The sequence below is a fragment of the Saccopteryx leptura genome, chromosome 3 (assembly GCF_036850995.1).
Source record: "Saccopteryx leptura isolate mSacLep1 chromosome 3, mSacLep1_pri_phased_curated, whole genome shotgun sequence".
Classification (NCBI taxonomy): Eukaryota; Metazoa; Chordata; class Mammalia; order Chiroptera; family Emballonuridae; genus Saccopteryx; species Saccopteryx leptura.
The window spans coordinates 136,291,749-136,307,165 of record NC_089505.1 but is presented as its reverse complement, the minus strand read 5'-3'; the positions used below and the strand labels follow the sequence as shown (position 1 = coordinate 136,307,165).

At 35.5% G+C, this 15,417-nt stretch overlaps 1 protein-coding gene across 2 annotated transcripts in view; it reads left to right on the top strand.

The window, feature by feature from the left end:
* DOCK7 (dedicator of cytokinesis 7) overlaps positions 1 to 15,417 on the top strand; it is a 242,981-nt gene that overhangs the window by 49,617 nt on the left and 177,947 nt on the right. For both annotated transcript variants that reach the window (XM_066376450.1, XM_066376451.1), the window contains exons 8-11: positions 1,176 to 1,242; positions 3,614 to 3,763; positions 12,397 to 12,477; positions 14,783 to 14,948. In XM_066376450.1, the coding sequence (XP_066232547.1) occupies positions 1,176 to 1,242; positions 3,614 to 3,763; positions 12,397 to 12,477; positions 14,783 to 14,948 (464 nt within the window). The remainder of the gene's footprint in view (positions 1 to 1,175; positions 1,243 to 3,613; positions 3,764 to 12,396; positions 12,478 to 14,782; positions 14,949 to 15,417) is intronic.

The following is a 15,417-nucleotide window of genomic DNA, read 5'->3' as shown; positions in this document are numbered from 1 at the left end:
TCTTCCTGGGAGAAGTGTCTATTCATATCCTCTTCCCATTTTTTTATTGGATTGTTTGTTTGTTGTTGAGTTTTATGAGTTCTTTGTAAATTTTGGATATTAGGCCCTTATCTGAGCTGTCGTTTGAAAATATCATTTCCCATTTAGTTGGCTGTCTGTTTATTTTGATATCAGTTTCTCTTGCTGAGCAAAAACTTTTAATTCTGATGTAGTCCCATTCATTTATCTTTGCCTTCACTTCTCTTGCCATTGGAGTCAAGTTCATAAAATGTTCTTTAAAACCCAGGTCCATGATTTTAGTACCTATGTTTTCTTCTATGTATTTTATTGTTTCAGATCTTATATTTAGGTCTTTGATCCATTTTGAATTAATTTTAGTACACGGGGACAGGCTGTAGTCGAGTTTCATTCTTTTGCATGTGGCTTTCCAGTTTTCCCAGCACCATTTATTGAAGAGGCTTTCTTTTCTCCATTGTGTGTTGTTGGCCCCTTTATCAAAAATTATTTGACTATATATGTGTGGTTTTATTTCTGGGCTTTCTATTCTGTTCCATTGGTCTGAGTGTCTATTTTTCTGCCAATACCATGCTGTTTTGATTGTCGTGGCCCTATAATATAGTTTGAAATCAGGTATTGTAATGCCCCCAGCTTCATTCTTTTTCTTTAGGATTGCTTTGGCTATTTGGGGTTTTTTATAGTTCCATATAAATCTGATGATTTTTTGCTCTATTTCTTTAAAAAACGTCATTGGAAGTTTGATGGGAATTGCATTAAATTTGTATATTGTTTTGGGTAATATAGCCATCTTGATTATATTTATTCTTCCTAGCCAAGAACAAGGTATATTCTTCCATCTCATTATATCTTTTTCGATTTCCCTTAACAATGGTTTATAGTTTTCATTATATAAGTCCTTTACATTCTTTGTTATGTTTATTCCTAAGTATTTTATTTTTTTTGTTGCAATCGTGAAGGGGATTATTCTTTTGAGTTCCTTCTCAGTTGTTTCATTGTTGGCATATAGAAAGACTATTGACTTCTGTATGTTAATTTTGTATCCTGCGACCTTACTGTATTGGCTTATTGTTTCTAGTAGTCTTTTTGTGGATTCTTTGGGGTTTTCGATGTATAGGATCATATCATCTGCAAAAACTACTTCATTTTTTTTCCTAAAGGTTTGAGATTGAAATTGAACCCATTTTTGCAAGTTTGGCTTTATATGATGTCAAGGAAAAGAAGAAGGTAAGGTTATATGATTTAAACATCATCTTTTTGTCATATGTTTCAGAAACTGGATTTTAAGTTGTTTTATAAGATAAATAAGCAATGATTTTTTAAAATTATTAAACATAAATCTTTTAAATGGGAAAATAGAAATTTAATCTAAGATGTTAAATATTTTCTTATTGTGAAATAATTTAGTTGATACTTAGTTTTCATTTCATTGAAAGTTTAAAAAGCCAATAGCAGAAAAACTTTCTTTTAATTAAAGAAATAGAAAATATACAATAAGAAAAGCATTTTAGGCAATCTATAAAAGATTACAATGAGGATGATAGTGAATTTTTGTTGACATAGTTTTTAATTTCTCACTAGACAACAGATCATTTATGTGTGTTTTAAATATTCTGTTGGAAGTACTGCTCTTAGTTTTACCATCAGAGTTTACAGTAGGCTATCTCATCACAGCATTTCTTTTTTTTTTTTTTTTTAGCATTTCTTAATTTTATACATATATGTATATATGTGTGTGTGTTGTGTGTGTGTGTGTGTGTGTGTGTATATATATATATATATCTTTTTTAAACTAGGGAAGAGGGGGACAGGCAGGAAATGAGAATGATGAGAAGCATCAACTCATAATTGTGGCGCCTTAGTTGTTCATTGATTGTTTTCTCATACGTGCCTTGACCCAAGGGCTCCAGCCGAGCAAGGACCCCTTGCTCAAGCCAGCAACCACTTGTTCAAGTCAGCAACCTTTGGGCTCAAGCCAGCGACCATGGGCTCATGACATTAATCCCACGCTCAAGCTGGTGACCCTGTGCTCAAGCCGGATTAGCCCACGCTCAAGCCAGTAACCTTGGTGTTTCAAATCTGGGTCCTTAGCATCCCACGACAATGCTCTTATCCACTGTGCCACTGCCTGGTCAGGTTCTTAATTTTATATTCTAAGCCTAAGGTATAGTAGAAACTTGAAGTGCCTTCAGTGACTTCTGCGGTCAAAATATTATGTTTTTTTTGCAGTGGAACTCTGCTCTAGCAACTTATATTTGCTAAATTAAAACTGCAGAGATATTGTTATGATATTTTATTTAATTTTTCTTAAGTGAGAAGTGGGGAGGCAGAGAGACAGATTCCTGCATTTGCTCCAATCCAGATCCACCCAGCAAGCCCTCTATAGCAGTGGTCCCCAGCCTTTTTTGGGCCACGGACCGGTTTAATGTCAGAAAATGTTTTCACGGACCGGCCTTTAGGGTGGGACGGATAAATGTATCACATGACTGAGACAAGGGTCAAGTATGAGTCTTAGATGGATGTAACAGAGGGAATCTGATCGTTTTTTAAAAATAAAACATTGTTCAAACTTAAATATAAATAAAATGGAAATAATGTAAGTTATTTATTCTTTCTCTGCAGACTGGTAACAAATGGCCCACGGACCGGTACCGGTCCGCGGCCCGGGAGTTGGGGACCACTGCTCTATGGAGTTATGCTCTGCCTGTCTGGGGTTGTTGCTCTGTTGCTTGGCACCTGAGCTATTTTATTGCCTGAGGTGAGGCCATGGAGCCTTCCTCAGCAACCGGGACCAACTTGCTCCAATGAAACAGTGGCTGTGTGAGGGAGAGAGGGAGAGATAGAGAGACAGAAAAAGAAAGAGAGAGAGAGAAAAAGGGAGGGGGAGGGGTGGAGAAGCAGATGGTTGCTTCTCCTGTGTGCCCTGACTGGGAATGAACCCGGGACATCCACACGTTGGGCTGATGCTGTACTGCTGAACCAACCGGCCGGGTCCTGAGATATTCATATAATTTTAAAAGACAATTTGAAGCAATTCATCTCAATAATAATTTCCTAGAGGTTACATTTCTAATAATAAGAGCTTGGGATAGCCTGACCTGTGGTGGTGCAGTGGATAAAGCATCGACCTGGAAATGCTGAGGTTGCCGGTTCGAAACCCTGGGCTTGCCTGGTCAAGGCACATATGGGAGTTGATGCTTCCAGCTCCTCCCTACCTTCTCTCTCTGTCTCTCTCTTCTCTCTCTCCCTCCCTCTCTCTCTCTCTCTCTCTCTCTCTCCCTTTATCTCTACTCTCTAAAATGAATAAATAAAAAAAAAAATTAAAAAAAAAGTTTCCAATACTTGAAAAAAAAAAATAAGAGCTTGGGATATACTTCTTTAGACTACATTTATTGTATTATATTTACCAAGTAGTTTGTACATTTCTTTTGCTTTGATTTAGATATGTAAAAATTGGTCAATGAAATATATGATAAATTGTATGTTATAGAAGAATATTTTAAAATCTGTAATAGTTTAAGATTGGGTATATATAATTTTTGTGAGTTTTTATAAAATGTACAGATTTAAAAATTTAACAAATGATTGTATTTTTTAGATTTCAGAAAACTTTTATTTTGACCTGAATTCTGAGCAGATGAAAGGAATGTTACGCCCACATGTACCACCTGCTGCCATTACCACCCTGGCAAGATCAGCTATTTTTTCTATCACTTATCCTTCCCAAGATGTTTTTCTTGTAATAAAGGTGAGAATGATGTTAAATATATTTATTTGTGTAGTGTCTGTATACTTGTCTCCCTGTCAGTGTTGCGGCTTTAAATGGGGACAGATTTTACCTTTATTTATTTTATCTTAATATTCTTTAACACACAATAGGTGCTACCAATTTTTTTTCTTGAGTTAATGGTCATGTTAGTCAGGTTGACCACAGAAACAAACCAGTAAAATGGATGGACGGACACACACACACACACACACACACACAGGAATTGGCTCATGTGATTGTGGGGGCTGACAAGTCTGAAATCTGCACGCCAGGCTGGCAGGCTGGAAATTCAGGTTAGCGTAGATGTAGTCTTTTCTGGTACAGAGCAGCGTACTGGAAACTCGGGCAAGTAGACTTGAGAATGTCTTTTTAGAGAAACCTCAGTCTTTGCTCTGTGGCCTTCAGCTAATTAGATGAGGCCCCCTTACATCATGGAGGATAATGTGCTATACTCAGAGTCTACTGATTTAAATATTAATAACCTCTTAATAAGACCTTCACAGCAACATTTAGTTTGGTATTTGATCAAACAACTGGGCATTGTAGCCTAGCCAAATTGACCTATACAATTAACCATTCCAGGAGCTATACCATACTTTTATTATTGAGTTCTTAAATAATATAAATACTAACATCTGAATTATGAAGTTATTGAACATTATGACTTGACTGTCAGTCAAGTAAGAATAAATCCTAAAAGTTGACTATTAAGCTACTTAGCTTAGGGCAGTGATTTAAAACCTTTTTCATCTCATGGCACACATAAACTAATCACAAAAATTCTGCAACACACCAAAAATGTATATTTTTTGTTGATTCGACCAAAAATAGGTAAAATTTTGACTGATTTGCAAAAAAAAAAAGTAATTACCTACCCTTTTTGTTCCAAAGTGACTTTAAAAAAAACTCAGGTGCCTATACTTGAATATAAAGATTTCTGGTACCAAGAATTAACCAATTAGACACAACCTTACTATGCAACTTGACCAATAAGATGCACCTCTATTATATGATATACCATATATATATATTTGTGGTTCAAGACAGCATTCACACCAGATGACTGTTGTTGTGTTGGCTGTTGTCATTTTCTTATTTGATAGTCTGGAAAAGAGGTGCCCTGATTAAATAGTCAGGAATTGCATGTTTTAAAATTTCTTGCAGCTCCCCAGTTGAAAATCACTGGTGTAGATGTATATTTAGCATAAATACATCAGTTTTCCAGAGTGATTTAACTATTTTCAAACTGTTATGTGTCAGTCTTCTTAACTATAGCCATTCTGGTGTTCACTGGTTTTAATTTGCATTTTTCTCTGACTGTATTGATGGGACCATCTTTATATGCTTATTAACCATTGAATATTCTTTTTTGTGAAATGCCTGTTGAAATCATTTGCCCATATTTTTATTGGGTTGTTATGACTTTTTATTATTGATTTGTAGGAATTGTTAATATATTCTGGATGTTAGTTTGCTGTTGGTTATTTTTATTCCTCATGTGTTGTTACCCTGTACTTGCTTTCTTCTAAAATGTTATTTTTTGATGAACCAGTTTGTGGTTTTACACATTGTCAACCTTCCTCTCCACTATGGCTGTGTTTTGTATTCTGTGAATGAATTTTTTGCCTCCTCCAAAGTCAAGAACATGATTGTTATAGGTAATCCCTTGTAAGAGTAATTGTTTTAACTTTCACGTATAGGTCTGTAATCCATATGAAACTGACCTTTGTGTTTACAGTGAGATACAGATGAAAATCTTATTCTTTCCTCCCCCAAATATGGATAACAAGATGATACAGCATTATTTATTGAAAAGCTTGCTTTTTTCCATGCTATTTTTGCAGTCTCCTTTGTTATAAATCAAGTGTTCAAATTTCTGAGGTGGTTTTTCTGCATTCCTTTTTGGTTTCACTGGTTTATTTGTTTTGTCTTGCTGGGATGTTGACTGGGATTGTGTTAAATATACAGATCAAGCTGGGAAAGTTGACATCTTTAAACTATTGAGTTTTTTAGTCAGTGAACATGTATGTCTCTCCATGTTTTTTGGTCTTTTCTTCTCATATTTGCCTCATAATTTGATAATTTTGATCCTATTATAAATATTATCATTAAAATTTTTAAATTTTAAATTATACAGTATACAGAATATTTTGTCATTGGTATATAGAAATTCATTGTCTTTTCTTTATAAAGTTTTTTTTTTTTTTTTAGAGAGAGGGACAGACAGGGACAGACAGACAGGGAGATGAGAAGAGAAGCATTACCTTGTAGTTGTGGCACCTTAATTGTTCATTGCTTTCTCATATGTGCTTTGACCGAGGGGCTCCAGCAGAGCCAGTGACCTTGGGCTTCAAGCCAACGACCTTTGGGCTTAAGCCAGAGTCCACGGGGTCATGCCTATGATCCCACGCTCAAGCCAGCAACTCTACGCTCAAGCCGGATGAGCCCACACTCAAGCCAGTGTGACCTTGGGGTCCTCAGTGTCCCAGGTCGATGCTTTCTCTATCCACTCTGCCATCTTCTGGTCAGGTGTCTTTAAAAACTTATTTACACTCAGTAACATGCACAAATTATATCTCTTCATTAATTTTAGCATACTTAACTCAGTTATGTAACCTATATCCAGATCAAGATATAGAATATTACCCACAGCCTTTATTGTGCCCCTTCCTACTATTATGACTTTTATCACGATACATTAGTTTAGCCTCTTTTTGAACTTCATAGAAAAGAAATAATGTAATATATATTTTTGTGCCTGGTGTGCTAAAGAATTATGACTAAGATTCATCTAGTGGTAGTTTGTTATTTTTCATCTTGTATAATATTCTGTTATAGGAATATATTATAGTTTATTCTAATTGTTGGACATTGGCGATTTTAAGTAAGGCTGCTATAAACATTCTCACATATGACTTTTTGTGAAAATATGTTTTCATTTTTGTTTAATGTATTGATAAGTATTGAATTACTGGATCATAGTGTTATTATAGCTTCAATTTTAGGAGGAACAATCAGTTTTCCAACATGATTCAATCCCATTGGTAGTAGTTGAGAATTTTAGTTGTTCTAGTTCTTCTTTAACACTTGCTATTATTATATTTTATTGTATTTTACACTTTAATGTTATTAAATATTTTATTATATGTTCTATTTTATTTCTGGTTTATCTGCAGGGTTATATCAATTTGGTTTTAATTTGTGATTCCCTATTGACTAAGAATGTTGAATAATTTATGGCCATTTGGATATCCTATTTTGCTAATTGCTATTCAACTTTTGTATCTTATGTATACTTAAAATTTGTGGAATTTAAACTCATAGATACAGAGGACATTTTAATGGTTGCCATAGGGGATGAGAGTTGGGAATAGTTCATTTTGAACTTGTTTGTGAGTAATTTTAGTATAATATACATAAAATATACAAATTATTCCCAGAAATAAAGAATCCATAGTTCAATTATTTTTAATAGTTTTTTCTTTTTTAAAATAAAAAATGTTTTTAAAATACAGTGGCATACTATATTATATTAGTTATTGGTGTACAACTTAGTGATTAGATATTTTATATAACTAATGAAGTGACCACTCCAACAAGTCTGTTATCCAACTGACAGCATGCATAGTTATTACAGTACTAGTAACTGTATTGCCTATGGTGTTCTTTACATTCTTATGACTTTTTTTTTTAACAGAGACTGAGAGAGAGTCAGAGAGAGGGATAGATAGGAACAGAGAGAAATAAGAAGCATCAATCATCAATTTTTCGTTGTGACACCTTAGTAGTTCATTGATTGCTTTCTCATATGTGCCTTGACCGTGGGCCTTCAGCAGACCGAATAACCCCTTGCTTGAGCCAGAGACCTGGGGTCTAAGCTGATGAGCTTTGCTCAAACCAGATAAGCCTGCGCTCAAGCTGGCGACCTCAGGGTCTCGAACCTGGGTCCTCGGCATCCCAGTCCGACACTCTATCCACTGCGCCACCGCCTGGTCAGGCTCTTATTACTGTTTTTATAACTGGCAATTTGTTCATCATAATCCCTTAGCCTTTTCTATCCAACCCAACTCCCATCTCATCTGGTAACCATCAAAATGTTCCATGTATCTATGAGTTTATATTTCACAAATTTAAGTGTACATAAGGTACATAAGTTTTAAGTAATATATACATAATACACCTATGTATATATATATACCTATGTGTATAAATATATATATATACACAGATATATAAAAAATATATATCTGTGTAATATCCATTTTGTTGGATTGTTATTATTAACTAGTAAGAGTTCTTTGTATATCCTTCATTCACTGATTTGTATTATCAAGTTTATTATGGGCCAAATTCCTGTATACACTTGATTTGATTTATGGACTTTCATTCAATTATTTACATTTCCTTTTTAAAAACATTAAAAATTTTATGAGTAAAGTGAGACATTTCGGAGACAAATGATGAGTAGAAACTACTGTATTGACCACCTAAGAGTATTATTTTGTGATTTGTGTTTTTAAATTTTGTACTTTGATATTCTATTAAGTGGAGATGAATGTATGACTGTTTTTATTAATATTTAAATTGTGGTAAATACACATAAAATATATCATCTTAGTCATTTTTATGTATACAATTCAGTATTCAGTATATTCACATTGTCATGTAAGTAGTCTCTAGAAATTTTCATCTTGCAAAACCTACTTTTTTTGTTGCGATAGAAAGAGAAAGTGAGATCGGGAGGAGAGAGGAAGGGGGACAGATGAGAAGCGTAGTTGTGGCATTTTTAATTTGTTCATTGATTGCTTCTCATACATGCCTTTACCTGGCGCTCCAGCTAAGCACAGTGACCCTTTGCTCAAGCCAGCGACCATGTGCTGAAGCCAGTTACCTTGGGGTTTTGAATTTGGGCCCTCAGCATCCTAGGTAGATGCTCTATCTGCTGTGCCACTACTGGTAAGGTACAAAACCTACTTTTTTTCTTTTCATTGAATTTTTAAGGGTGACACTGGCTAAAAAAATTATATAGGTTTCAGATGCACAATTCTATAACACATCATTTGTATACTGTATTGTATGCTCACCACCCCAAGTCAAGTCTTCACTCATCACCATTTATCCTCCCATACCCTTCTCTATGTCCTCTCACTTCAACCCTCCTCCCCCTGGCAATCACCACACTATTTTCTGTGACCATGAGTTTTTTCTCTATTTTTCTGTTTTTGCTCAATCCCTCCACCTTGAGCCCCCCAAACCCGGAACAGCTGTCAGCATGCTATCTAAGTCAATCTTTATTTTGCTTGTTAAAAACCCACTCTGAAGGCCGTGGTAGAGCATCGGCCTGGCGTGCAGAAGTCCCGGGTTTGATTCCCGGCCAGGGCACACAGGAGAAGCGCCCATCTGCTTCTCCACCCCTCCCCCTCTCCTTCCTCTCTGTCTCTCTCTTCCCCTCCCGCAGCCGAGGCTCCATTGGAGCAGAGATGGCCCGGGCGCTGGGGATGGCTCCTTGGCCTCTGCCCCAGGTGCTAGAGTGGCTCTGGTCGCGACAGAGCGACGCCCCGGAGGGGCAGAGCATCGCCCCCTGGTGGGCAGAACATCGCCCCCTGGTGGGCGTGCCGGGTGGATCCCGGTCGGGCGCATGCGGGAGTCTGTCTGACTGTCTCTCCCCATTTCCAGCTTCAGAAAAATACAAAAAAAAAAACCCAACAAAAAAACCCCACTCTGAAGCGTCGACCTGGAAATGCTGAGGTCGCCGATTCGAAACCCTGGGCTTGCCTGGTCAAGGCACATATGGGAGTTGATGCTTCCAGCTCCTCCCCCTTCTCTCTCTGTCTCTCTCTCCTCTCTAAAATGAATTAAAAAAAACCCACTCTGTACACATTAAACAATAATTCATTTGCTATTCTTCCTAGATCTTACAACCACTGTTCTACTCTGTTTCTGTGAATTTGACTACTCTAGATATGTCATGTGAATGACATCTTTCAGTGTTTGTCTTTTTGTGACTGACTTATTTTCTTAGCATAATATCTTTAAGTTTCATCCAGGTTATAGCATGCTTTAGAAGTTCTCTTTTTATTTATTTCTTGATTGATTTTTATAGAGAGAATGAGAAAAAGAGAGAGGGAAGCATTGATTTGTTGTTCCATACATTTATGCTTTGATTGGTTGATTCTTATATGTACCCTGACTGGAGATTGCAACCGCAACCTTGATGTGTCTGGACAGTGGTCCATCCAACTTAGCTATCTAGCCAGGGCCTAGAATTCCTCTTTTTAAAAGGCTGAATAATGTTCCGTTATATGTATATGTACACATATACCACATTTTGTTTACCCACTCATATCTTCATAGACATTTAGGTTTCTTCCATCTTTTGGCTATTGTGACTAATACTGCTATGAACATGGCTGTTTGAATATCTGTTTGAGTCACTCCTTTCAATTCTATAGGGTGTATACCCAGAAATAGATTTCCTGAATTACATGGTAGTTCTATTTTTACTTTTTGAGGAACTGTTTTACTGTTTTCCATAATGGATGTATCAGTTTACTCTTTTACCAAGAGTGGCCAAGGGTTCCAATTTTTCCTATTCTTGACAATATCTGTTATTTATTTTTGATAGTAGCCATTCTTATGGGTGTCAGGTGATATCGTATTGTCATTCTGATTTGCATTTTCCTAATGATTAGTGATTTGAGCATCTTGTCATATGCTTGTTAGCCATTTGTATATCAATCACATTATTATTGTTTTGAGTTGTGTAACTTTAAAAAATCTATTCTGGATAATAATTCCTTATCAAATATATGATTTCTCTCATTCCTTAATTTGTCTTTTCACCCTGTTGATTATGTCCTGTGATGCACAAAACTTAAAAATTTTGATGTCCAATTTATCTATTTTTACTGTAGTTGTCTGCTTTTATTTTTTTCTTATCTCTAATCCAAGAAAACATTGTCCTGAAACTTTTTCTCTTCTTTTTTTTTTTTTTTTTTTTACAGAGACAGAGAGAGTCAGAGAGAGGGATAGACAGGGGCAGACAGACAGGAACGGAGAGATGAGAATCATCAATCATCAGTTTTTCATTGCATATTGTGACACATTAGTTGTTCATTGATTGCTTTCTCATATGTGCCTTGACCATGGGGCTACAGCAGACTGAATAACCCCTTGCTCAAGCCAGCGACCTTGGGTCCAAGCTGGAGAGCTTTGCTCAAACCAGATGAGCCCACGCTCAAGCTGGCGACCTCGGGGTCTCGAACCTGGGTCCTCTGCATCCCAGTCTGACACTCTATCCACTGCGCCACTGGCTGGTCAGGCCCTACTTTTCTTTTAAGAGTTTTATAGTGTTAGGCCTGTGTTTAGGCCTTTGGTCCATTTTGAGTGGATTTTTGTATATGATATAAGGTATAAGGGTCTAACTTTACTTTTTGCATTTGGATATTAAAGTTGTCTTTTTTTTTTTCTTTTTCAATTTTTTTTTAACACTATTTGTTGAAAAGACAGTCCTTTCCTCATTGAATAGTCTTGGCACCCTTCTTGAAAATTATTTTACTAAATATACAAGGGTTTATTTCTGGTTTCTGTTCTGTTACATTGATCAATATGTACATCTCTATGCTTGTACCACATTGTTTTGATTACTGTAGCCTTGTATTAAGTTTTGAAATTAACAACTATGAATATTCGGCTTCCAACTTCATTCTTTCGTTTTTAAGTTTATTTTGACTATTCAAGGTCCTTTGAGATTTCATATGAATTTTGGGATGTATTTTCCTATTTCTGCAAAAAATATTATTGGGATTTTGATTACACCTGTAAATTGCTTTGGGTAGTATTGACATCTTAACTTTATTAAGTGTTCCAATTCATGAGTACAGGATGTCTTGCCACTTATTGGTGTTTTCTTCAATTTTTTTTAACCACTGTTTTATAGTTTTCATAAATCTTTTACTTTCTTGGTTCATTCTCAGTATTTTTATTCTTTTTGCTATTATAACTGGAATTATTAAAAAAAATTTTTTTTAACTGCTCATTGTTAGTGTGTAGAAATGCAACTGATTTTTGCATGTTTTGTATCCTAACATTTTGATGAATTAATTTATTAGTTCTAAAGGGTTTTTGTGGAATATTAGGTTTTTCTGTAAAAAAGATATTTTCTGCAAGCAGATTATTTTATTTCTTCCTTTTTGATTTAAATATGTTTTATTTCTTTTTCTTGTTTAATTGCTCTAAGACTTCCCAGTACTATGTTGAATAAAATTGGCAAAAGTGAATATCCTTATTTTTTTCCTGACCTTAGAGGAAAAGCTTTCAGTCTTTTACCAATAAATATGATGTTATCTATGGGCTTTGTATGTATGGCCTTGATTATGTTGACATAGCTTTCTCCAGTTCCTAGTTTGTTGAGTGTTTCTTCCATGAAAGGGTATTGAATTTTGCCTTAGTGCTCTTTCTATATTAATTGAGATGATCATGTGGTTTTTCTGTCATTCTGTTGATCTGGCTTATTATATTGATTAATTTTTATATGTTGAACCATCCTTGCATTCCATGCTGATAGCTTTTTAAAAAAATTCTACTTAATTTTTAACTTTTGCCTTTTACAGCTAGAAAAAGTTCTACAGCAAGGAGACATTGGAGAGTGTGCAGAACCATATATGATTTTCAAAGAAGCAGATGCCACCAAGGTATAGAATGTCATGCCTCTCATTTCCCCCACTTTTGTATTCATTGCTGGTCACTCCTATTACCCACAAGTTTCCTAACCTGACCGTAAATAGCCTCTAATCTCCTTAATTAAAATTTGGGAGAATATTATATAAAGCATATTAAAGATTATAATTCATTTTTCTATTGACCTATTCAATTTCTTTTTTTTTCTTTTTTTTTTCAATTTCTTTATTTGCTTTGTTACCTAGCCTATATCATGTGCTGTGCTATTCTTTCACTGAATACTAATACATTCTTTATATCTTTTGTAGGAAACTAAGTTAATTCAGTTTAATTCCTAAATAATTTTTTTATATTTACAGAATAATTATATTGATGGAAGTTTTCCTAGCAAAACAGAAATATTCTAGGCCTCTGCCTAGCTGTAGATAATTAAGAATATGGTAAACATAGAAAATATAACTTCTGTTTTGCCATTAAGTGACTTACATCTAGAATTTGGATAAAGTTTTAAAGCAAAAATAATTGATCAACAGTAGGTAACTCACCTTGAGTTAGCTATAGGAATAACATGTGATCTTGGATATTTGAACACATGATCTAACACTTGAAACAGCCAGGAGAGGTATGCTTGACAAGCTAGAAGATGTTTTGCTTTCTATTTATCTAAGACTCAAAATAAGAACTGAGTCTTTTCTGTTACTATAGGTAGATCTGAGCACATGATAATCTTCTTTGATCCCTGGCTGTCTGGTTGAAAGCAGGGTTAAAGTATTCTGGCTTTCTGAGGTTGTCATTTTACAAATTAAATTTGCTCTGTTATATGGAGCTCATAGGTATAATAGCAGCTTGTTCCATACTTCTCACGTATTTACATAAAATGATAGAATTAAGTGCACTTGATATCTGGACTCTTAAAGCAAAAACCTATTTTTTTTTAATTTATTTATTTATTTTAGCGAGAGAAGAAGGTAGAGAGAGAGATAGACAGGAACATTGATCTGTTCCTGTATGTGCCCTGACCGGGGATTGAACCAGCAAACTCTGTGCTTTGGGACGATGTTCCAGCCAACCAGGCCATTTGGCCAGGGCAAAGCAAAAACCTATTTTTAAGGTATAATAGGTATAGCAATAAAAGTTCTGGCATTTAGCTATAATTTCATCTTTTCTCAGCCCTGAGTCTTAAAGTAGGACACTGTCATTAGAGTATACCTCACCAATAGATATCCTGTATGGAAAGAATATATGAGGTATTGGTGTAGGTTTTTAATCTTGGACCATTGGTTGGTTATTTTAGGGCACCTTACTGTTTGTTTGAGGAATACTCTTAAAGTTGGCCAGTCCCAGGATATCTTCCAAATAGGCATATACTATTTGGACCATTAGTCTTTTTCCAGGATTTAGTCCTCTTAAAATACTTTCTCTTCTTTGCTTATTTTATTACTACTCTGGGCTTATTATTGGCCTGTTTGTGCCTCCCACTTCCACCTCATGGTTGGTATAAGTTAGGGTCTCTTTCAAATTGGCTCAACTGCTTCCATCTTATTTAGAATATTTAAAATGAACAAGTCATGACCTAGAATATTTTGTAGTTTGCAGTTGTTGGCTAGAACATGGTTATGTTTCCTTTCATAAAATAGTACTCACAATGCATAAACATGTTTGACACTTGCTCTCCTTTCTTTTCTCTGAAGAGGAGATAATCTTAAACAAAAATTTCAAAGACTTATTCTCTGCTTACATCTGTAGAACAGATTGAGGTTGTTCAGTAGTTAAGATAATACACTGTTAGGCCCTGGCTTTTTGGCTCAATGGTAGAACATTGGCCCAGCATGTGGGAGTCCCAGGTTTGATTCCCAGTCAGCACATAGGAGGAGCGACCATCTGCTTCCCTACCCCCCTACCTCTCTCTCTCTCTCTCTCTCTCTCTTTCTTTTCCCCTCTCACAGCCATGGCTCGAATGGTTCAAGCAAAGTTGGCCCTGGGTGCTGAGGATGGCTCCATGGCCTCGCCTTAGGTGTTAAAATAGCTCGGTTGCTGAGCAAAGAGCAGCAGCCCAGATGGGCAGAGCATTGCCTGGTAGGGGGCTTGCTGGTGGATCCTGGTCAGGGTGCATGTGGGATTCTGTCTCTGACTCCCTGCCTCTCACTTATTAAAAAAAAATGATAATACATTGTTAATTGATCCCTGAAAGATACAGATTGTTTTTTCATCTTTGCTGAGAATTGAGAATTCTTAACCTGCCTGTTTATTTATTATGAAATAGCATTTAATTCATTTATTTTAGCATAATCATATAATGTATAAAGTTTTGTTTTGCAGAATAAGGAAAAATTGGAGAAGCTGAAAAGTCAAGCTGATCAGTTTTGCCAAAGACTTGGGAAATACCGCATGCCTTTTGCTTGGACTGCGATCCATTTAATGAATATTGTTAGCAGTGCTGGGAGTTTGGAAAGAGATTCTACAGAAGTAGAAATAAGCACTGGAGGTAAGAGAGTTTTATATAAAATATTTCTAAATGTGTAATTTTTTCTTTTTTTTGATTTTACATATGCTTGTTTTATTTGTAGTCTTTGCAATGTGAAGAGGCATAAAGAGGGTTTTCTATTTTTGTCTTTTTAAAACTTTTAACAGCTTTATTGAGATGTAATTCACATACCATACAGTTTATCTATCTTAAGTATATAATTCAATGTTTTTAATATAGTCACAAGGTTCTGTAACTGTCACTGCAGTTTAATTATGGAATGCTTTCATTGTCATTAGCAGTCGCTTTACATTCTCCTGAAATCCTCATACCCAACTCTAAGCAACCTCTAATCTACTTAGTTTGTATGGAGTTTTGTATGCCAGACATTTCATGTCAATAGAATTACATCATACCCAGTCTTTAGTGCCTAGCTTCTTTTGCTTTTATAATGTTTTAAAGATTCGTCCATATTGTAGCATCTATCAAT